Consider the following 22,991-nt stretch of genomic DNA (forward strand, 5'->3'; position numbering starts at 1 on the left):
AGGGCAGTGGTGGTGAACCTCTTTTTCCTTCGGTGCCAAAAGAGTGTGTATATTCACTATCGCACATACGCAAGGGCCCACACCCATAATTCAATAGGAAGGGTAAAAACAGCCTCCGCCCCCCTCCCCCCATTTCCCAACTTCTGATGCACCCAGTAGGCTCGTGTTTCGCTCTCCCCAATCTCCAAAGGCTTCCCTGGAACTGGGAGAGAGTAAAAACGCCCTCCCAGATCCTCCCCGGAGGCTCTCTGGAAGCCTAAAATGCGCTTCCAGGGCCTCTGTGTGAGTCAAAAATCAGCTGGCTGGTACACACTTGCATGTTGGAGCTGAGCTAGGACTATGGCTCACATGCTGGCAGATATGGCTCCTTGTGGCACCTGTGGCACCTGCGCCATAGCTTCACCATCACTGGATTAGGGTGTTCAATTGCTGGGAAAATAAAATTCTATTCTGCATTAGAGAAGAACAGGACTGGAACAACAAGGACAATTCCATCTGTCCGTCCATTACCCTGGAGGGGGGAATTATTGACCCCCTCAGAGAGGGTCTGCAACTTGGGCGTCCTCCTCGATCCACAGCTCACATTAGAGAAAGATCTTTCAGCTGTGGCGAGGGGGGCGTTTCCCCAGGTCCGCCTGGTGCACCAGTTGCAGCCCTATTTGGACCGGGAATCACTGCTCACATTCACTCATGCCCTCATCACCTCGAGGCTTGACTACTGTAATGCTCCCTACATGGGGCTACCTTTGAAAAGTGTTCGCAAACTCCAGATCGTGCAGAATGCAGCTGCGAGAGCTATCATGGGCTGTCCTAAATATGCCCATGTTACTCCAACACTGCTTTGGTTGCCGATCGGTTTCCGGTCACAATTCAAAGTGTTGGTTATGACCTATAAAGCCCTTCATGGCATTGGACCAGAATATCTCCAGGACCGCCTTCTGCCGCATGAATCCCAGCGGCCGGTTAGGTCCCACAGAGTTGGCCTTCTCCGGGTCCTGTCGACTAAACAATGTCGTTTGGCGGGACCCAGGGGAAGAGCCTTCTCTGTGGTGGCCCCGACCCTATGGAACCAACTCCCCCCAGATATCAGAGTTTCCCCCACCCTCCTTGCCTTTCATAAGCTCTTAAAAACCCACCTCTGTTGTCAGGCATGGGGAAATTGAAATATTCCCTTCCCCTACGCTTATAAAATTTATGTATGCTATGTCTGTATGTATGACTGATCTCTTAAATTGGGTTTTTTAGATTTTTTAATATTAGATTTGTTTACGTTGTCTTTTTATTGTTGTTAGCCGCCCCGAGTCTGCGGAGAGGGATGACATACAAATCTAATAAATAAATAAATTTGAAAATATATTAAAAGTCCTTGATTTAATTTCTCTATCTCAAATTTTCATTCAAATACTCAATACCTCAATAACTTTTATTGCTTTTTCACAGAGAAGATCTTATTCGAACACTTCCCCTCCCTGTGATGGCTCTTCCCCACAGAGGCAGAAAGGACAACATGCCCAGCAAGTGGAGTTCTTAAAATCAGGTTAGTTTTCACTTTCAATTTACAAAATAAAAAAAAATTGCGGTACTGAAGTGAAAAACAAGTAGAGGAACAAAACCTGCTGGTGATGTCACAATGACATCACCAAATCAGTTCGGTCGGTGCTGGTCTGTGGGCACCACCATCTTTTTTAAAACAAAGTTGGATATTTTGGGGGATTGTGGGTGGGTGTTTCCTTCTGAGCATGCACAGAAACCAAGTTTCCGTAACTTAACATTCCGGTAATGTTGGCACTTATGTAGGCAGTGTTTTGTAATTATTTTCTGTGTTCTCCCACCTTCCTTTCCCTGATTTTCACATAGATGCACAGTTCACTAGAGGAACATACATACTGTCAGGTAAGAACTATATAATGCACGATTTTAATGCTTGTTAGACACGTGCACAAACAGACTAATAAACACCCCTTTTGTAAATAGAGCACTGTCTATTAGAATCATAGAATCACAGAGTTGGAAGGGACCTCCAGGGTCATCGGGTCCAACCCCCTGCTCAATGCAGGATTCATTAAACCATGCCAGAAAGATGACTGTCCAATCTGTGTTTGAAGACCTCCAGTGAAGATGAGCCCACCACCTCCTGTGGCAAACTGTTTCACTGATTTTTCACCCTTACTGTTAGAAAGTTTTTTCTGATATCTAATCTAAATCTACTCCCTCTGCTCTGTGACAGCCCTTGAAATATTTGTAGACGGTTATCAAGCCTCCTCTCATTCTTCTCCTTTGCAGACTAAACATCCCTAGATCCTTTTGAAAATAGAGCACTGTCTGCATAATGGAGGAAACCTGGGTTGGTACACATGGAAAAAATTGAGTGTTCTTGTCAAATTAATGCAGCAACTAAAAAGGCAAATGTTATTTTGGAATGCAGATACAAGAGCATAGAGTTGAGATTATGGAATATCAGCTAGTGTAACAATCCATATATAAAGAGATGAGTTCTCCTTTGTTGGAAGACTTCAAATAAAGACTGAATCGTCATTGATCTGGGATCTTTTAATCTAGTGGATCCTGCATGGAGAAGGGAGATAGACTAGAATACTTCCATAGTCCTTTCCAAGTTATGATGTATTTGTATTGTGTTTCAAAGGTTACAATGCATATGATGCAAAGGTTAAATAAATTAGCTGCGAGTTTATTATTTGAGACACACCCCACTACACCTTTACAAAGAATAATACCATTTATGCATAATGTGTTTGTATCTATGGAAATTCATTGCAGGATTTTTTCCAAGAGAATACAGATATTATTTATAGAGATGGGTAAACAACTTTTAAAAGTATTGAACACATAAAAATCAATGTGGGTTCTCATCCCACAATCCTTTTGTGTTGTGTTTTTTTCATGGACAGTAACTAGTCTCTGTGCAGTTGTCAGTCAGTGGACTCTGATGTGCAGTTCAAACAGGAGAGTTGAAACTAGATATACCTCTCAGAGATACTGCTTGGTCTTTTCCAACACAGCTATACTGGTATGTGACTAGACTAAACAATGAAATTCTTCCTTAGAATTTTTGTTTTTTCTGTATCAATTTCTTAACAGTCAACTTACGTGCCTATCTTCCAGTTACTTTTTCTTGTTAATTATAATTCATTTGAGGATGGGAACAAAAATTACAAGAGATTGTAAATCTGAAGTGTATGATATGTTATCAGAATAGATGAATTAATATATCCTGATGCATGTCATCTATCCAATTCTGATTTGGGGGGGGGGGGGTCCAAAAACATTAGCATAGAGTTTTATACAGGTAGTCCTTGACTTACATCCACAACATTTCTGCTGCTAAGTGAGACATTTGTTAAGTTTTAAAACTTACGTTTTGTCCCATTTTATGATCTATCTTGTAACATATCTTGATCATATAGAACACAAGATAGAACATATCTATCTTAATAATTGAATCACTGCAGTGACTCGGTTGTTAAACGAATCTGGCTTCCTCAGTGACTTGTCAAAAGGTCACAAAAGGACTTCTATGCCACCCAATCTCGAAGGACTTAGGGTGGCTTACAACAACAATATAAATACAATATAAATAGGTACAAAACGATAGAAAGAAGTCAAACATTATCTAAGACTAAAACCCCATGAAAAAAGTTATTATACAAAGGACAGTCACAATCATATACATGCACACCATTCATACAGTTGGCCATAAAAGATGTACATTTATGGGCTCCAGGCCAGCCGGCAAAGCCAGGTTTTCGTGACCTTACGAAAGGCCATCAGGGTGGGAGCAGTAGGGGCATTGGGCGGTAGTTGGTTCTATAGAGCCGGGGCAGCCTCCAAGAAGGCCCCGTGGTCCCTCCAACCTGCATTGCTTATTCGATGGGACCTGGAGGAGGCCAATTCTGTGAGCTCTTATATAAGGCTTTATACGTAATAAAGAAATCACATGACCCTGAGACACTGCAATTGTTATAAATATGAGTAAGTTGCCAAGCATCTGAATTTTGATCTCATGACCATGGGGATGCTGCAACGATCCTGAGTGTGAAAATTAGCCATAAATCACTTTTTTCAATGCTGTTGTAACCTTGAATGGTCATTAAGTGAATGTTGTAAGTCAAGGACTACCTGTACTGGCTTTGGCAAAATTGTAAAGTCCCTAGTCCAAATCTGAATATTATTTTTTTTACAGTCTTTTCTTTCAGGATATAATAGTCTGTACAAATTTAATTATGAGTAAAGATACAGGGTTGTCTCCTCACAAAACAGTGTCAGAAGCAAAAAATTGAAAAATATTCAGGAACTACTTCTGCATTTTAAAATGTAGATATGATTAATATTTTTGCAGAACTTTCATTTTGGATTTATTGATTGTTAGTCAAAAGATCTGTGCCACAGCTTTCAAAAGTAAACATTTATTTATTTGTTTGTTTGTTTGTTTTGTCCAATACACAATAATACACAATGAGGGTTATAGAGGATATAATCAGGTAGAATGTATTAAAGGGGGAATAGAGGAGAAAATAAAGGAGTGAAATATAACTATGAGAGAATAGCAGAAAAAGATATAGGTATAGAAGAGAAGATATATGAGATATAGGGGAGAGAATAGGACAGGGGACGGTAGGCACTCTGGTGCACTTATGTACGCCCCTTACTGACCTCTTAGGAACTTGGTGAGGTCAACCATGGATAGTCTAACGGTAAAATGTTGGGGGTTAGGGGATGATACTACAGAGTCCGGTAGTGTACATACTCAAGGAACAACAAAATCCATATATATCCCAGATCCTAAAAGACAAGCTAAAAAGGAACGTTTCAGATTAGCAATTATATGCTGTCTGAGCGCTTAGGTAAATGAGGAGGGTTTGAAGGACCCTCATAGCCTCTTTGTGCAGGGAGCCACTGGGTTAATATTTGAAAAATTAGACTACTAACAATAGACTGTCACATAACAATGACAATCTGGCAGGATGTACTGAATACAGAAGCATATTCCACTATTCTGTGCTAATAGTTCATGAACATGTAGCTGAGTCCGAGGCAAGAAAAAAAGAAAAAGGAAAAAACTGTCTGACAGCTGTTCAGTTTCTGTATTTCTTCTGAAATAATGTATTCTCCTTGCAGTGGAATGCCATTGCCTCTGGCAAGGTATCCCTTTTTCTGAGGCAAATGAAAAGCTCAAAGCTATGAGAAAGTAAGTATGCTCTTGGTGCCTACAGCTACTTGTACTTTTGTGACTTTCCTTCAATGCTAAAAGTACATATTCCTCAAAGATTTCAGCCACTTTAGCTCTAGTCCAGGATAGAATTGTTTCAGTAATAATAAGCACTAGGGCACAATGGATGCAGATTTCAAGCGTAACTTTCCATAGAATGTTGTTCAGTTTCTATGAATTATCATTCCATTTCTATGCTTACTCTCCACATAGAAGAGTGGTCATCCAATCCCATGGGTTCCCCCCCCCCCCTCATATTAAAGAATGGAGAATCTTTTCATTTAATTTATTAACTTTATGCAGTGTGCATCATCCTCATATTTTTAGATCCATCAGATTCCATCTGAATAGATTTCAACCTTGAATCCACCCATTCACTATTATATAGGTTTTATTAAATGTAGAAACTGCATTGTAGGAGGAGGAGAAACAACATCATACAGTATATGCTTTTGCGTATTGGGTTTAAACTCTTATGCCAACACAGCCTCTTTAAAGAGAAATGATTATTCTCCAGATCTCTTCAGAAAGAGGTGGTGTCTTTACTTTTGCCTAGCTGTCCCTAACAATGTACATATATACTACTGAAACTACTGCAGAAAAAGCAATTGGTGACAACCTGCCTTCCATTGAGGACCTGTATACTGCACGAGTCAAAAAGAGGGTGGGGAAAATATTTACTGACCCCTCACATCCTGGACACAAACTGTTTCAACTCCTACCCTCAAAATGTCGCCACAGAGCACTGCACACCAAGACAACTAGACACAAGAACAGTGTACTGTATATTAAACAAATAATTCCCTCAACACTTTCAGACTTTCTACTAAATCTGCACTTCTATTCTACTAGTTTTTCTCATCATTCCTATCACCCATTTCCTCCCATGTTGACTGTATGACTGTAACTTGTTGCTTATATCCTAAGATTTTTATTAATATTGCTTCTTCATTGCTTATTTGACCCCTATGACAATCATTAAGTGTCGTACCACATGATTCTTGACAAATGTATATTTTATTTTATGTACACTGAGAGCATATGCACCAAGACAAATTCCTTGTGTGTCCAATCACACTTGGCCAATAAAATTCTATTCTATTCTAACTCTCTTTGTGCATTTCTGTTTGTTTGTATCCTCAGGTGCATGATACTGCACAAGTGTTGAATCAAGGTATCTAAAATCCAATAACTTAAGTAAAGAATTGAAAGTCGTTTGCTGCTACAATTATTTTTCCACTTATGATTTATACTCTTTTTATATGACCTAGCTTTAAATTAAATTTAATAAATAAAATAAATATATATATATATGGTCAGCCTAAAATATATTGTTCTTTTTGATCACATCAGACTGCACTATCTTTCTCTCAAAGGATGACCCATAGGGTTGTCTAGTTACCGTTCAAAGACTTTCATACTGAATCCACTTTATGACTCTAAAGAGTCGATGTAGGTAATTTACTAGGCTCCACATAGTTTCAGTGGTTTCTTGCCTGTACAGGAATACAGCCTTTATCTCTTCCTCATGAAACTCTAGTTGACTCATCAGCATAAACCTCTCCCATTTCTGCATGTGGCAGTTCTGAAAACAACCAAATCTTTCTCAGAGCATTTAGACTTGGTAAAATGAAAGTTGGTCTCATTGTCACTTTATTACAGTTTTTCTAAAGCTTTCAAAGCACTTCACCTCTTTAAAGCCAACAACAATTGGTTTATATAAATTGAGATAATTCTACAAGGAGAAAAATACAACAGTGCTTTCTTGACTGAAAACTATCACTCCTGTGTTCTAGCATTGTAGTAATTCTAGTATACTTAGCTCGCTTTAGTAGCTAAGGTTATGGCAGCATCTTAGATTTCAAGGGAAATGATGATTCTGATCATGTGCAGGCATAAATGTAGGACTTGCCTAAAGCATTTAACATTAATCAAAGACGTTTTTTCCTCAGGATGACTTATTTAGAACTAAACCCATGATATAGCAGTGAGGAATAGTAATTTCAATGTTGCAACAATCATCATTACATTGATTCCATTTTCATTAAGATTTGTACAATTTGAACTGAGTATAGGGCTGCATATTATTGATTGATTGATTGATTGATTGATTGATTGATTGATTGATTGTTAGAGTTGAAAGGGACTATGAAGGCCATCGAGTTCAACCCCCTGCCCAAGCAGGAACCCTATAGTACAACAGTCAAGTGGCAGTTCAATCTTCTCTTAAAAATGTCCAGTGCTGGAGTTCACAATGTCCGCTGGTAGGTTGTTCCATTGGTTGATCGCTCTGACCATCAGGAAGTTCCTCCTTATCTCCATGTTGAATCTCTCCTTGGTCAGCTTCCAGCCGTTATTCCTCATCCGGCCCTCTGGTGCCCTGAAGAATAAAGTGATCCCCTCCTCTCTGTGACATCCCCTCGTATACTTGTAGACTGCTATCATGTCCGCTCTGGCCCTCCTTTTCTCTAGGCTATCCATGCCCAGTTCCCTCAGTCTCTCTTTGCAAGTCTTGGTTTCCAATCCCTTAATCATCTTGGTTGCTCTTTTTTGCACCTTCTCCAGAGTTTCAATGTCTCTTTTGAAGTGTGGTGACCAGAACATAGTACTCCAGGTGTGGTCTGACCAGGGTGTAGTAGAGTGGTATTAAGACTTCCCTGGTCTTGGAGTGTATTCCCCTGTTGATGCAGCTTAGGATTGTGTTGGCTTTTTTAGCTGCTGCTGCACATTGTTGGCTCATGTTTAGTTGATTGTCCACCAAGACTCCGAGGTCTCTTTCGCAGTCGCTACTGCTAAGAGGGGTTTCTCCCAGGTTGTATGTGTGTCCAGAGAGGAAACATCTGAATTATGAATGCTGCCCTGCACCAACAATTTACCAATAGGTACTACTAGCTGATGTCCACTTTTGCTAATCAGAAAAATGAATACTCAATGTCTGCAGCTTTTTTCTCTGGTAAGTGGAAAGAGGCAGAAATGCCAAAGAAGCTTAAAACCAATCTATGGTGGACACTTTTGAGTTGTACAATATTAATAAATAATGATAAACAGCTTTTCAAGAAAGGTGCCTATAGGTTTATGCATTTTTCAAATCAAAAACAAAAATTTACTTCCCATCTAATATGATTCAAGAAAAGACAGATTTCTGTTAATATACTGTAGCATAAATATTTTGTGAAATGCCAAATGCATCATATATTCTTACTTTTGTGAATACGACAGCTATTATCAACCTTTTTAAAAATTTATTTTATACCACCACCACCCCAATGCCAAATGCCAAGTAGACTCTCCGTGGATTGCAGCAAAATGAAAACACAAAATACAACACACATAATAACAAAGAAACAAACAAATCCTCATCCCTCCAACCCACTAATTATAACTGGTGTCATATCCCACACATTGTCAAGAATTCCACCATCAACTCTTTCTTGAGAGCAGATACTAATAATTCTAGTCAAATCTCTAACAGCTGGCAGTTTGTTAGGCCTGCAAGATAGATCAGATTAAGAAACGAACACCACATCAGTCAGCAGTACTTTTATTTTAACATGCACTTAAGAGGATTCACTTCTCCCTTCCTCCATGTGAACCAGGAAGAGACAAAATACATGGAGAAGGGTTTTTTACCCTTCTCACAAACATTGAATTGAAATATTCCAGACAAATATGTGGACGGATCAGCACTAATAAAATGAAAGTTCTATGCTCAAGCATATGTATACTGTGGCATTTGCTAGCAGATTGGAGTTATTAGCAGTTCACAATTTTAAAAGTGAAGTAGACAAAGGCATTGATTGGTGGATTGTACTACCACTAGCTGATAAACTTAACTGCCCTGGAACCAGACAGCATACCTTAAATAGCAACTACTTAACGCTTTTTTGGTTGGCCACAGCATGCCATAAATATTGTATGACACACTTCCTAGCAACGTTGGCTGAGCACTCTAGAACTTAGCAGTTATTTACACACAGCAAGTTAAACTAAACCATGGCTTGCTGAATAAATCAGAATGGAATGGATTCACATAGCTAACTGTATCACAGGCAAGGAAACCTAATCCTACGTAGCTTCTGCTCTGGCAATCTCACACTACTTACCAGAGCTTACAAAACTTTTGCCAGACCCATCCTTGAATACAGCTCATCTGTTTGGAACCCATATCGCATCTCAGACATTAACACCCTTGAAAATGTCCAAAGATACTTCACCAGAAAAGCCCTTCACTCCTCCACTCGAAACAGAATACCCTACGAGACTAGAATTTCAATCCTGGGCCTAGAAAGTTTAGAACTAAGACGCCTTAAACAAGATCTAAGTATTGCCCACAAGATCATATGCTGCAACGTCCTGCCGGTCGCCGACTACTTCAGCTTCAACCACAACAACACAAGAGCACACAACAGATTTAAACTTAACATTAACCGTTCCAAACTTGACTGTAAAAAATATGACTTCAGTAACCGAGTTGTCGAAGCGTGGAACTCATTACCGGACTCCATAATATCATCCCCAAACCCCCAACACTTTACCCTTAGATTATCTACGGTTGACCTATCCAGATTGCTAAGAGGTCAGTAAGGGGCGAGTACAAGTGCACTAGAGTGCCTTCCGTCCCCTGTCCTATTGCTCTCCTATATCTCCTATACCTTTCTTCTATTCCTATATCTCTTCTTCTATTCTTTCATTGATATGTTCTATTACTATATCTTCTTTTCTATTATTTCTTAGATATATTTTACTATGAGTATCTCCTCTATAAACTTTATCATGTATTTTACTATGTGTATATAGATATATACCCAGTAAAACCCTCTTTGTGTATTGGACAAAATAAATAAATAAATAAATAATAAATAAAACACTGTTTGATAATGCTGTGTTTCAAATCACAATCTAATAGATCTGGAAGATAACAGATTTTAGAAGTGAATATTGGTACCCAACCTCCTTTCCTATGATGACTGTTGTTTTCATGCTTGTATTACAATTGGATGAAAAGTAAGATATATTCCTACCTAAGTACAGGCATCCCCTTTCATCAACCTAATCTTCAAATTAATCTAATCACCCTCTCTTGGGAGTATTGAATTACTTCCAGTTTATGATGATTTTTAAAGATTAGGGTTAAATCATAGGGATCTCTCATTCAAGTGGTATATTCATTAGACTGATTTGTTATTGTTTTAATGATACACCATAAAGATTGAATTTTTTTTCATTATTGCATACCCCATGGTTACAGTCATGATAGTTTGATAGGACAAGCAATACAAACATTTCATACGAAATAGAAATAAAAGGAAAAGACCAAGTAAAGCCTAACAGGGGAAAACAAAACCTTTTTTTTGAATACACCCATTCTTAATTACTGTAAAGAATGACTAAGCTTTAGAGAACTTGTGTGCAAGTAAAAACTTGAATGTGCAGTGATGTTGAAAGGTAACACCCTGTTTTCGGTGAAGTAAGCAAGAGTATCAGAGTGCTCTCACGTGCAAAGTATTAATTATTTCTCTTCCATATCACTAGCAATCATCTTGAATTAAAAGCTTGGTGCAGGTTCACGTCAGTAGCTAAATCCAAATATCAAGGAAAAAGGTATAATACATTTAATGTTAGGATATGTATTCTGAATAGACACATGCAAATACATGCATACATCGAGACAAAATGTAACATTGGAATAAATAAATAATGGAGGTAATGTAGGAGGAAAATTCAGTAAACATTTCATAATTTTATAAAAGTTATTGTAGCCTAACTCAGAGAGTTTATAGTACCATAAGAAGGCTTTATACAGTGAAGGACTACCAAAAATTTTACTACCACACTGTGGGCGTGGCTTATGCAGGACGCCCTGCATTTTCTTTCAACATATTTCAGTGCAAATTGGGGGTGGAGCTCCATTTTTGCTATCCCACTGTGTCACACACACACACCCGTCCGGGCAGTAGCCCACCCCTGGCTTTATAACTTCTCTGTACTAACAAGTAGAGTAGACTATAACATTGAAAGCAAAACCGCCTTCTGCCACACAAATCCCAGCGACTGGTTAGGGAGCTGGTTCCAGAGGGTCGGGGCCGCCACAGAGAAGGCTCTTCTCTGGGTCCTGTCGACTAAACAATGTCATTTGGCGGGACCCAGGAGAAGAGCCTTCTCTGTGGTGGCCCCGACCCTCTGGAACCAGCTCCCCCCAGATATCAGAGTTGCTCCCACCCTCCTTGCCTTTTGCAAGCTCCTTAAAACCCACCTCTGTCATCAGGCATGGGGGAATTGAAATTTTTCCCTTCCCCCTAGGTTTATAGAATTTATACATGGTATGCTTGTTTGTATGATTGGTTTCTTAAATTGGGGTTTTTTAGATTACTTTTAATATTAGATTTGTTTACATTGTCTTCTTTATTGTTGTTAGCCGCCCCGTGTCTTCCGAGAGGGGCGGCATACAAATCAAATCAAATCAAATCAAATCAAATCAAATCAAATAAATAAATAAATAAAAAATAAAAAAATAAAAAAATAAATAAAATAAAATAAAATAAAATAAAATAAAATAAAATAAAATAAAATAAAATAAAAATAAATAAATAAATAAATAAATAAATAAATAAATAAATAAATAAATAAATAAATAAATAGAATAAATAAAACCTGCAATGTGTTGTTGGCATGTGGGATGAATCAGTATCGTTTTGAGGTAGGTTTTTTTTGCATAAGTCTTCATAATTTTTATTCAAACATGTATTCACAAATCTTTTTCCACATTAATAGTTATAAGTAAACAAAATACAAAGAGTTCCTCAATATTGATCATAAGGAGAAAAAGATCCAGAATGAGAAAACATCTTTATTGGAACAACGTAACGTATCCATATAAAACAAATCTTCACATTTCCAAATCTTAACTAGTTAACATAATCAAAAACCCATGGAAGGAGAAATTTCAGAGGTTGTGGTGGGAAGAAATATTAGGACTACTTCTGGGAAGCACTACAGATATATAAATCAAATATAAAAGTGATGCTTATTTAAGAATCAAGCAAGTAATGTGTCATCTCCAATTCTGGAAAGATAAATTTAATCTATGGAAATATAAATAACAGTTTCCACGCTTTTTTTAAGAATATGTTTGTTCAATTTATAAGTTACCAAACCTAGAAAGCAGGAAATTGTGAGTTCTAGTTTCACCGCAGGTAGGAAAACCAGTTGGGTGACTTTAGGGCCAGTCATTCTCAGTCCAGCTCGTTTCACAGGATTTCTTTTGTGGGAGAAAAAAAAGCAGAAGGAATATTAGGTACGCTATATTCACTGTCTTGTGTGACTCTATTTATAAAAATAATAAAGTCAGGATATAGTAATCTAAAAATAATATTCCAGTGACCCTAAGGAACAAACATATTACATTGAAAAATAAAAATAAAAAGTAGTCAACAAAAAAACCAGAACTTATTATTATAACAGGCAAAAATACAGCATGAACACCAAATTATAATATCCTACTCAGTATAGGATCCGAAATTGCCCTGTCTTACAACCTGTTGGAAAGTCATATTTTTAGAGCTTTCCAAAATAGCAGCAGGTTGGGGCCCTGCCTACTTCAGGAGAGGGGTGCATGATATTGCTGCAAGGTGGAGGTAGCCACAGAAAAGCACCTCTTTCAAATAATGCTATTTAGCAGGACCCAGAAAATGTGCCTTGCTTGTTGCAGCACCCACACTTGGAATCCCAGAAGAAATCCATGTTCCCACCATAACATTGTTCCAGAATCCTTCTCTCAGGGTCCATAAAGTATTTGAGTCCATACTAGGTATATTTTGATCCTGCTTAGACATTTATCTTCTTTTTTGTTTATTATGGATTTTTAATTTTTATACTGTAAACTGCCCAGAGTTGTTCTGCACTTGAGCAGTCTTAAATCAATTTAAATACAAATCAGTAAATAAATCTCCAAGATTTTGTCATAATTTTAACAGCAGGATCTTGATCATCATCACTTGTCTAGATTTAATAGGGCAGTAAAATAGAAGTGAAGAAAAGCAGACATAATCAGAACTAAGCCAAAAAAGACTTTTGTAGATAACAACCAGCATATGGAATTTTATCTAAAGGCCAACAGAGGAGTGGCACAGCTTGTGAAACATAAGTGTTACCTGGGCATCTAAGGTGTGCCATAACTATTTGAGCCATTTCAACCTGCAGCTCCCAAGTCGTCTTCAAGAGCAATCCCAAGTAGAACAAATTGCAATAATCTAAATGTCATTGAGTGATTCTAGATAGGGCTTCCCAAGCAAGGAAAGGGCATAAATGGAACACAAAGTGGATCCCTGGAAAGGATCCACTTTGCCACCTGGTCTTCAAACAATTGATCAGAAAACTCACAGATTATGCATAAATTCCATCTGGGAAACAAAACTCCATCAAAAACGAATGTTGACCTGCAATATACCATATTTAAAATAGAAGGCACCTGGCTAGAAACTGTGAGTTCTAGTCCTTCTTAGGTAGGAAAGCCGGCTTCATGATTTTGGGCCACGCACTTTTTCTCAAAAATCCAGAAGTAAACAATACTTGGTTGCTGGAAATGGGTATGTCTAGTCTTATGAAAAGAAGGACTAGGGGTGACATGATAGCAGTATTCCAATATCTCAGGGATTACCACAAAGAAGACTCAAACTATTCTCCAAAGCACCTGAGGTTAGAACAAGAAGAATGGGTGGAAAGTAATCAAGGAGAAAAGTAACTTAGAACTAAGGAGAAATTTCTTGACAGTTAGAAACAATTAATTCGTGGAACAACTTGTCTCCAGAAGTTGTACATGCTCTGCATTGGATTTTTTTAAAGAAGGGGTTAGATAACCATTTGAATGAAGTGGTGTAGGGTTTCCTGCCTAAGCAGGGGGTTGGAATAGAGGACTTCTAAGGTCATTTCCAACTTTGTTAAAATATCAAATTACTTCAATCAAGCAATTATCAACTTAGGCAAACAGCCTAACATAAGCATTAACCCAAAGAACTACCAAGAAAACTTACACCAACTGACAGGGCAAGCCACTGGTGAGCAAACCCCACTATCTACCAGCACTGATGGTGCTACCTTATTTGTATTGAAATTTCTGCAAGAAAATAAGCAAGCTCAAAGAGCACCAAAACCCCCACAGTTCAACCCAGAGGTACAACTATGCACTTCTATCTGCGCTCTTCCCAGCCAATTCACCTCACAGGATTGTTGTTGTGAGAAGAAATAGAAGCAGAATTACTTATGTTTGCTACATTATTTATATATAAAAAATAAAAACTGCTTTAAATATAAAACAAAAATAACATGTCAGGAAAGAAGTGGCTTGAACTAGTTTGGAGAACATTAGATGCTAAAAAAGAGGTAGTGATATTAATGGAATTAGATCCAGATTAATTACTAGAGGATTCATTGGAAAAAGATCTTGATATTGGGAAAGATCAAAGGTTAAAGAAGGTCCACAGAGAATGAAAGTTAGATAGTGTCATCAACATAATGAACATGAATTTGTGCAAATTTCAGAAGATAGTGGGATCTGGCGTGCTATGGTCCCATGGGGTTGTGAAGAGTTACAACTTAAATGACTGAAACATCACATTTTACCTTGTGAGAAAAACTTATGCATAAATGGATGCTTATGCCCCGAGTCTGCGGAGAGGGGCGGCATACAAATCTAAATAATAATAATAATAATAATAATAATAATAATAATAATAATAATAATAATAATAATAGTTTTATTATTATTATTATTATTATTATTATTATTATTATTATTATTATTATTATTATGCATAAGCAAAACTTATGCATAACTGGATTAAAAGACATTGATCCTTGGGGATTCCACATTAGATACAAGATTTGAATTATTTCCATAAACCAGTTATTTTGGTGTAGTCTGACACATTCAGGAAAGAACAATTAAGTTCCTTTTTCAGCTTCTTCAAGTAATATGTTAAACAAAATCTGAATTTTCCCTTGTGATGGCATGCCAGAAGGTAACTACTTAAACGGAACAGGCTAACTGGAAATAATTTGCTGTCTTTAAAAGTACACGTTTAATATATAAGTGTAACTTTGTGTCCAATTAGAACTTATTTAGGTTCTTTCAGAATAAAGATTCCTGAAGATTCTAGTTTTGCTACATCACTGCATAAGCCTCAATAACATAGAAACAAAAATACGAATTGAAAATCTACATCTCTCCCATATTGCTTTTTAGCACATAAAAACAGTTCAACTGCTGAAACCTTTACTTTACAGTTTACTTAAAGTTGCATCATTACAGTACCACTTCCTTTACCACGAATAACTTCCACTAAAATCCAACTGATCTTCGCCCAAGAAATCGATTTAGTTAAAACTTCAATTCCCAGCAAGCAGTGCGAGACGGAGCCTTTTTCTAAATCCTTCCAACAGGGAGAAAGAGCCCAGAAGATTCCCAGGATGCCATGCGCCCTAACTCTCCTCTTCTCTAACAGGCAACGTCGTTTCTATAGTTCAGCGCTTCCAGGCGTCCAATACTTCATATCCCAGCAGGCTTTGCGACCACGAGCTGCCGGTTTCCGGAGGCAGAACCGAGTTTGTCTCTCTGTGCCGTTGGCGAAGCTGGGGAGGTGGCAAGGCTAGACGGGCCTGGCCTGGCAGTGCCGTGGCTGACGAGCCTGTAGTTGGGCTCCAAGGGGGGGAAAGAAGAAATCTGGGGAATTAAGAGGGGAATAGACGGGGAGAGGGCCTCTCGGCCGCGCCACAGCCAAGATGCTCAATATGTGGAAAGTACGGGAGCTGGTGGACAAGGCGTAAGTATTTTAGGGTACCTGGGAATGATCTGTGGGTCTCTTGTAGCCTTCCCCATCCCTCTTAGTAGATCCATCCAGATCTATGCCTGTAATTCGTTTTTTTCCCCTTCCGCCGCCGCTTCTTTCTCCGGTCATGGGGTTCAGGTGCCCCATCCCCTTAACCCACCAGACGATTCCCCCCCCCCCCCATCTAGTGCTTCCTCTTATATTCCTAAGTAAGATGCCATCCAGGTTGGCTCTTCTCTTTAGGTTGCCTCTTCCGCCGCCTTTACAATGTAGTAGCTGCCCACTGAAACTTCTGCTATAACTGATATATAACCTGTTGGCGCTCTGGACACCTGATCTTTGATTGTAGTGTGGGGTTTTACCCATCTCCACCTTCCTAATCCCATTTGATTGCCCCATGTTAATTGATTTCAGCAATGCTCCACTTACTGAGGGGTAGTTGGCTTGGATTCCCAGGTTTTATCCATCTGTACCAGTCTCTCCAATACACACTGTTTGGGTAGTTGCCTCTGGCTGGTCCTGATTATTTTCTTCCCAGAGAGCAATCATGTTTAGCATAATTGTTTCTTATCTTGCCAGTTCCCATCCGCCTCCCAGTACATTCACAGTCCTTCAATGTGTGCTGCTTGTGCTGGCAAGACATAACTTTGTATAGGACAGTGCCATTTCATACAGCGATTGGAAGCATCCAAAAGTTTACAGAAATTCACCTCTGGCTTCCATATCTAACACTGCTAAGCCTGCTCAAAAATGGAGGAAAGGAGAAAAGGGATAGTGAGAGCGGAAGTAAAATAACTTGCTGTCTTTGGCAAAGGTGTGGTGGTTGCCATGTGTAAGAAGTACAGTAATGGCTTGTTGCATTTCTGTAATTTAACCTTTGTGTTTCTAACATAGCCATCACAATAATGCTGGTATCTGCCAGTAATATACAGACTAGATAAATTCAGTACTTTTCTACTTTGTCTTTAACAGTAGGAAGTAATATTTTAATTAATAGCCTTGTCACCTAAAATAAAATTAAAAAGTAGAATAAAATTGTTTCTTGAAACATTATATAATTAAATCAGTTTTTAAGATCAGTACCTCTCATAAGTTGTGCATTATTATTTGATGGCTGGATAAAGGGCATGTTAAATTGTTCCTGCCATCAGCCCCTTGTATAATAAATAAGTACATTAGCCAAGTTTGATTTACTTTTGTAAAGTAAGAAGCAAAGGAATCTTTCAGGAATTTTTTGAATACGTTTTGTTGTTTTTATCTGAACAAATTTATTTTTGATATCTTGGTCTTTGAGACAATGGGCCTACTTTTAAGGGGCTATGCGTAAAACGCTAAGTACTTGCTTCATGATTCTTGAGAAATAATGTGTAAGGAATAGTGGATGCATCTTGTTATCTTTGCTTATAGTTGAGTTGGGGGAAAAAATAATTCAATCAGAAATGTGTATTTCACAAAACAGTTCGCTGATGAATTGGGTTTAATACCAATTCTTTATGTTCCATGTGGGTAATACAGGTAACCCTTAATTTATGACCACAATTGAGCCCAACATTTATGTTGCTAAGTGAGACAGTTAAGTGAATTTTGCCCCATTTTGCACCTTTCTTACTACACATGTTAAGTGACTTATTGTAGTTATTAAATTAGTGACATGTTGTTAAGCAAATCTGGCTTCCCTATTGATTTTGCTTGTCAGAAGATCGCAAAAACTGATCATATGATCCAAGATACTGCAGTCGTCATAAATATTATTTGCCAAGCATCTGAATTTTGATCACATGACTAGGGAATGCTATAACAGTCATAAGTGTGAAAAATGGTCATAAGTCACTTTTTTCGGTGTCATTGTAACTTTGAATAGTCACTAAACAAAGGGTTGTAAGTCAAGGACTACATGTATTGTAGATGTTTATTGTAATCAGAAATATGTTTTAAGGCTTAACTCAGCCCGAGTAATATGGTCTCATATTCACAAATTTACATATTTTTATAAATAAAAATGTGTGAAAAAATACTAAGTCCAATTTAGACAAAACCTTTCCTACCTCAAAATTGTTAAATAACATTATAGTCTCAGGAATATGGGAAAAACAGGGGCCTTAAAACTTTACAAGGAACTTTACTTTTGACATAAAATATATCACCTCTACAGACTGCCATATTAGTTCAGCCATTTAATAGTAATTGATGCCCTTTCATTAGTTCATTGAAATGAAATTTCCCTGGATATCTTATTTAATGAGCATATTATTTGAAGCAAAATTTTAGGTACTTTTAGGTAGTTTGAAATTAGTTTTGACTTTGGAATTCCAAATACATTTGGAAAGTTGTGATGAATTTTACAAGGGTTTTTTTTTGTATAACTCTTACATCTATTGCTTGTGACTTTCTTGGACAGAACATGCAAAACTGAATATAGTAGGATACTGTGATTTATATTTTTCAGTTTATGGTCTTGTAAATTTATGATTTTGGGGGCACATAGACAAGTATAAATGAATTTAGAAAGTTTAGGTTCTTTTAGATCCTCTTCAATATCAGCCTTATTTGTTCAGAATAGATTTAATGTATGTTTTGCATTAAAATCATTTTAATATACAAAAAGAAAGGACAAAAGTAAACAAATGAAAACAAGAAAAGCATAACGTATACAAAAACAAAGTAGTTCAGTTATTAAATACTGCAATTAAACCATAATTGCAAAGAATAATATTGATCAGAATTTTCCATTATGTCCATAAACATTGAGTTCTTAAACAGAAAGCAAACATCAGTCTAAAGCTGTAAATCTGGGATGGCACTAACTACTGCAAAAAGGGTAATTGTGTTTGTTTATAATTTATGCATGTTAAATTTATAATTCATCACATACTTATAAATTTAATGATAAGTTCCAAAAGGTTGGCATATATCTAAAATCGCATTTGCTTCTTTAAATTGTATTACTATTGCAGTCCCATACTTTACTAGCAAATGCATATATATTAAACCAAAATAGGTCAATAGGGGAACAATTCCTTATGATATGTGTAAGTGTCTCATGATTTTACATCTCCAGTATAATGAAGTTGGCCACCAACTTGAGATGGATAAAAATATGCATTTCTTGTATTGAAGCTGGAGCTGCCCAGTTTTCATAATTTCTGCCAGTGGGTCTCTTGTATGGAATTACAAAAATTAGTATTCCAAACATCCTTTAAACCATTTGATTGGTTCTCTATAAATGTAACAACATTTTTGAAGTTTTTCCTTTTGGTTGTTCTAAATAATGAAGTATTAAATTCTTGAAGCTCTATATTCATGATGGGGGGAACCTATGGCATAGGTGACAGATGGAGCCATCTCTGTGGGCATGTAAGCCAACACCCAGGTCAACTCAACAGTGCATGCACTTGCGCCCCCTGTTGGCCAGCTAATTTTTGAGTTTCACCTGGGAGGTGCATGCGTGGGGTGGGGTTGCACATGCTTGCATGGAGCTAGGGCTTATGCACATGCTTGCATGGGGGTGCGGTAGCCCCCTGTGGCCCATTTTTTGTTCCAGGAGGCTTCAGTGAAGCTTGCTAGCAGAAAAAGGGAGCATGTGGGGGTTTCTCTCCCCCTCCAGCCCGCTTTTAGTTTCAGGAGGCTTTAGGGAAGTCTGCTAGCAGATCCATACCAGCCTCTGATGGGAAGGGAAGGAAACTGCTTTAAAAGAGAAGAGGGGGTCCTCCTCCTAGCAACCTCCCCTCCCCCTTGTTTTAAAGGCCCAGCCAACGCCAAGAGCAACTTTCCAAGCCGGAGAGATGCTTTTCCAAGCTGGGGGAGACACCTCTGTCTGAGGGGGGGGGGGGTTGATATGGGGAGGTGTTGCCTGCCCATCCTTGCCACTGCCACCCTCTTGCCCCCGGCGATGGCAGCTCTCGCACTGCCGCTTCCACTGCACTAGCAGTGGGCCAGGGCTTCCTCCCCTCCCCATTGGAGAAGCTGCCAGTGGGGAGGTGAGCTGCCCCAGGAGGACCAGAAGAGAACACAGCTCCTCACTCATGGAGACCTGCCGGCTAACAAGCAGTGGCCAGGAAGCAGTAAGAGGTGTGCCGGCTTGGTGCAGAAGGGTCTTAAGGCGTAAAATGGGGTACAGGGACAGGACACATGCATAGGGGATGCACACATGCACAGTGCGAGGTGCATGTATGGGGGAAACATGGGGGTCCCTGCATGCATGAGCAGATGGAGGTGTGCATTGCATTATGGGTTTCAGCGTGCGTGCTGTTGTGCGTGCACTCACACACTTTAGCACTCAATGACAAAAGTTCCCTATCACTGCTCTATATTGATTATCTGATTGAGCCTTTAAATTTTGAAAATGGCTTTTCTGTATTGGAGTAACAACTCTTGTCTAATTGCATTTTATTCTTGTTAACTGTTTGACCACAAGAGTTGGTTAAATCTCCCTTAAATTATATAAGGGTATAGATCTTTTTTTGTCTATTTAATATACATTAAAATTATAAGAAGCCCAACTCATGTTAAGGTAAAATTCAAGGTAAAAATAATCCAAAATAGATGATAATCTGGAAATTAATGTACCAAAAGTAGAATTCCCATGGAGATATTTCCTAACAAAAGCCCCTAGGGAAGAAGTCATGTCTTTAAAACTGACTTAAAGGATGGTTAGATTGAGGCAACACAAACCTCAATGGCAATACTATTCCAGAGGGCAGGTGTCACACCAGAGAAGACCCCACTTCAGTCCCATCCAATAAAACAGTTTTAAAGTTGGGATCTGTTTCATACTCATTTTTTCAGATCTCACCAGACTGGCATAAACATTGAGAGAAAGATGTTGCCTCTGAAGGCCAGTCTCTAGAGACTCTATAAGCCACAACCAACACCTTGATTGGCATCTTGGAGAACAAGTGCAACTTATACAGCACAACAGTTATGTATGTGTACCTAGATGCATTCATAACTGGCACAGACAGTAGTTTCCAAATGATGTTCATGGACAGCCACATATAGAGCAAATTGCAGACATCCACACGTGAGATGCCTGTAGCATGAGTAAACATGAGAAAAGATTCCCAATCTGAGAAAGTTGGCTAGTTGTTCCACCAAGCAAATTTGAGGAAAAGCCCCTGACCAGAATCCAGACATATCAGTGCATTGGATGAAGGATGCAAGGGTTGGTCAGAAGGCCAGAAACTCATTGGCCTTGTATACACACGCACTGATCATGGGTGAGGATGGTTGCCTTTCATAGCCATTCACACCCCTTTGTGTCAACCTGTGTGCATGTTATCAGGCCAAGTGCACCAGGATATGTAAACTTTTGATCAAGGTCATTTGACTAATTTCTGTTGTCATTATGATTGAAAAAGAGTAAATACAGTTGATTGATAATAAATGACTTCAATCAAACACTAACCATGAGTAACCAAAAGGTTTTAATATTGTCATTCATATTCTCTGAAAATGGCCAGGAAATCATAAATCCTGCCAGGGAATGTAAACTTATGAGCACAACTGTAAGTCCAGGTGCAATTAGTAGTCTCCATGTTCTGGCCTGAAATCTGACTGAAAATATTCCAGATAAAATACTTACTCTTGGTAGAATGATGGGAACCCATCAGTGGTTGTTGGGGCATCCCAGGAGAATGACTCAAGTGCTAATTTAATTAAGTAGTTTTAATCTCTTTTTATAGTTTTGTGATTTTATTTCTATGAGTTGCACAAAGTTGTGCTATATAGCAAACATAGAAATATTTTAAATAAATGAATAAACGAGAGCAACTATTGTATTAGCCTACTGAGTAACAAAATATATTTTTTGATAAATTCATCTTGTATTTGGGCCTAGTGCCCAGGGAAGAACCATATAGATAGAATTGGGGCAGCCAAACCTTCAGTGGAATGATATTTCATAGGACAGGTACTAGATATAAAACAAATTGGAGTTCTAACAAGATAACATTAGCGGCATTTTTCTGCTACTATATATTGTATAGGTAAGCTATTTTTTTAATTATCTTTTTTTTCTTTTAATGGAGTAGCTCACTTAGTACAGAGTTTAGAAATAATTTATTACAGAAGTAATACCAATTATCACAATAGTTCTGCTAGAATTTCTCCAGTACATCAATTTTAGAGTGAGGTATTATCTGGCTTAGAGTATAACTGCTTTTTGCAGTTCTCCCATTTGGATTTTTTTATCCTTCTGTCTTCTAAGTTAATTTTAAACTTTGGCATTGGAAATAACCTAACCTTTGATTTTATGATCTTGAAAACAGTTGTTCAGCAAATGAAATTTCAAGAAAGCAATTACCGGTAACTTGACTGGAAGACTGAGAAATATTTACCTCAAGCTAGGCAGTCCTTAGATAATTTGGAAGCTTAAATATTTTAATTCTATGGTACTTCATCAAAAAACTATTTTAGAGTGCCAGATTAATCAGCTTTGTGAAATACTGTCCAAATATTTCATAACTTAGAATTTTTTCAAAAAAACAAATATTTTTTTCCATTATGGTTATTCTTTTCCTGTCTTGGCCTGCCCTACCTTTCTGGACCCTTCTAAAAACCTTGCTATTACTTGTTCTAATTTTGTTGCAAACTAGTATTTTATTTATTTATATATTGTGAATATTTAGAATTTCTTCCTTTTAATTCTTGTTGAACAAGATACTTTGTTTTCCCTTAAATTAAAGATTGTGCAAAGAAGCTTTGGGGGGAAACTCTAATTGTTAGCATTTTTATCTTCTAAATTAATATTCCTTGATTCATTTCACAACCAAAAAAGGTTTACTTTTTTAAACCTGTCTGGGTTGGTCTATTCACTATCTCTGTAGCAGCATTAATAGTGAACTGGTTTCTTCCAGAATTTGTAACAACATTAATAGTGAATTGTAGTGACAGTTCAAAATTTGCTTTGCGAATTATCTGTTGATTTTCAATATTTAAGAAAT

General features: G+C 37.9%; 1 protein-coding gene across 1 annotated transcript in view; it reads left to right on the forward strand.

Moving 5' to 3' along the window:
• The first annotated feature begins 15,773 nt into the window (after nucleotides 1-15,773).
• CLINT1 (clathrin interactor 1) overlaps nucleotides 15,774-22,991 on the forward strand; it is an 84,670-nt gene continuing 77,452 nt past the window's right edge. Inside the window, exon 1 of the mRNA XM_070738992.1 lies at nucleotides 15,774-16,044. Within this exon, the coding sequence (XP_070595093.1) occupies nucleotides 16,004-16,044 (41 nt within the window). The 5' untranslated portion in view covers nucleotides 15,774-16,003. The remainder of the gene's footprint in view (nucleotides 16,045-22,991) is intronic.

This window comes from Erythrolamprus reginae, chromosome 2, assembly GCF_031021105.1.
Source record: "Erythrolamprus reginae isolate rEryReg1 chromosome 2, rEryReg1.hap1, whole genome shotgun sequence".
Lineage (NCBI taxonomy): Eukaryota > Metazoa > Chordata > Lepidosauria > Squamata > Dipsadidae > Erythrolamprus > Erythrolamprus reginae.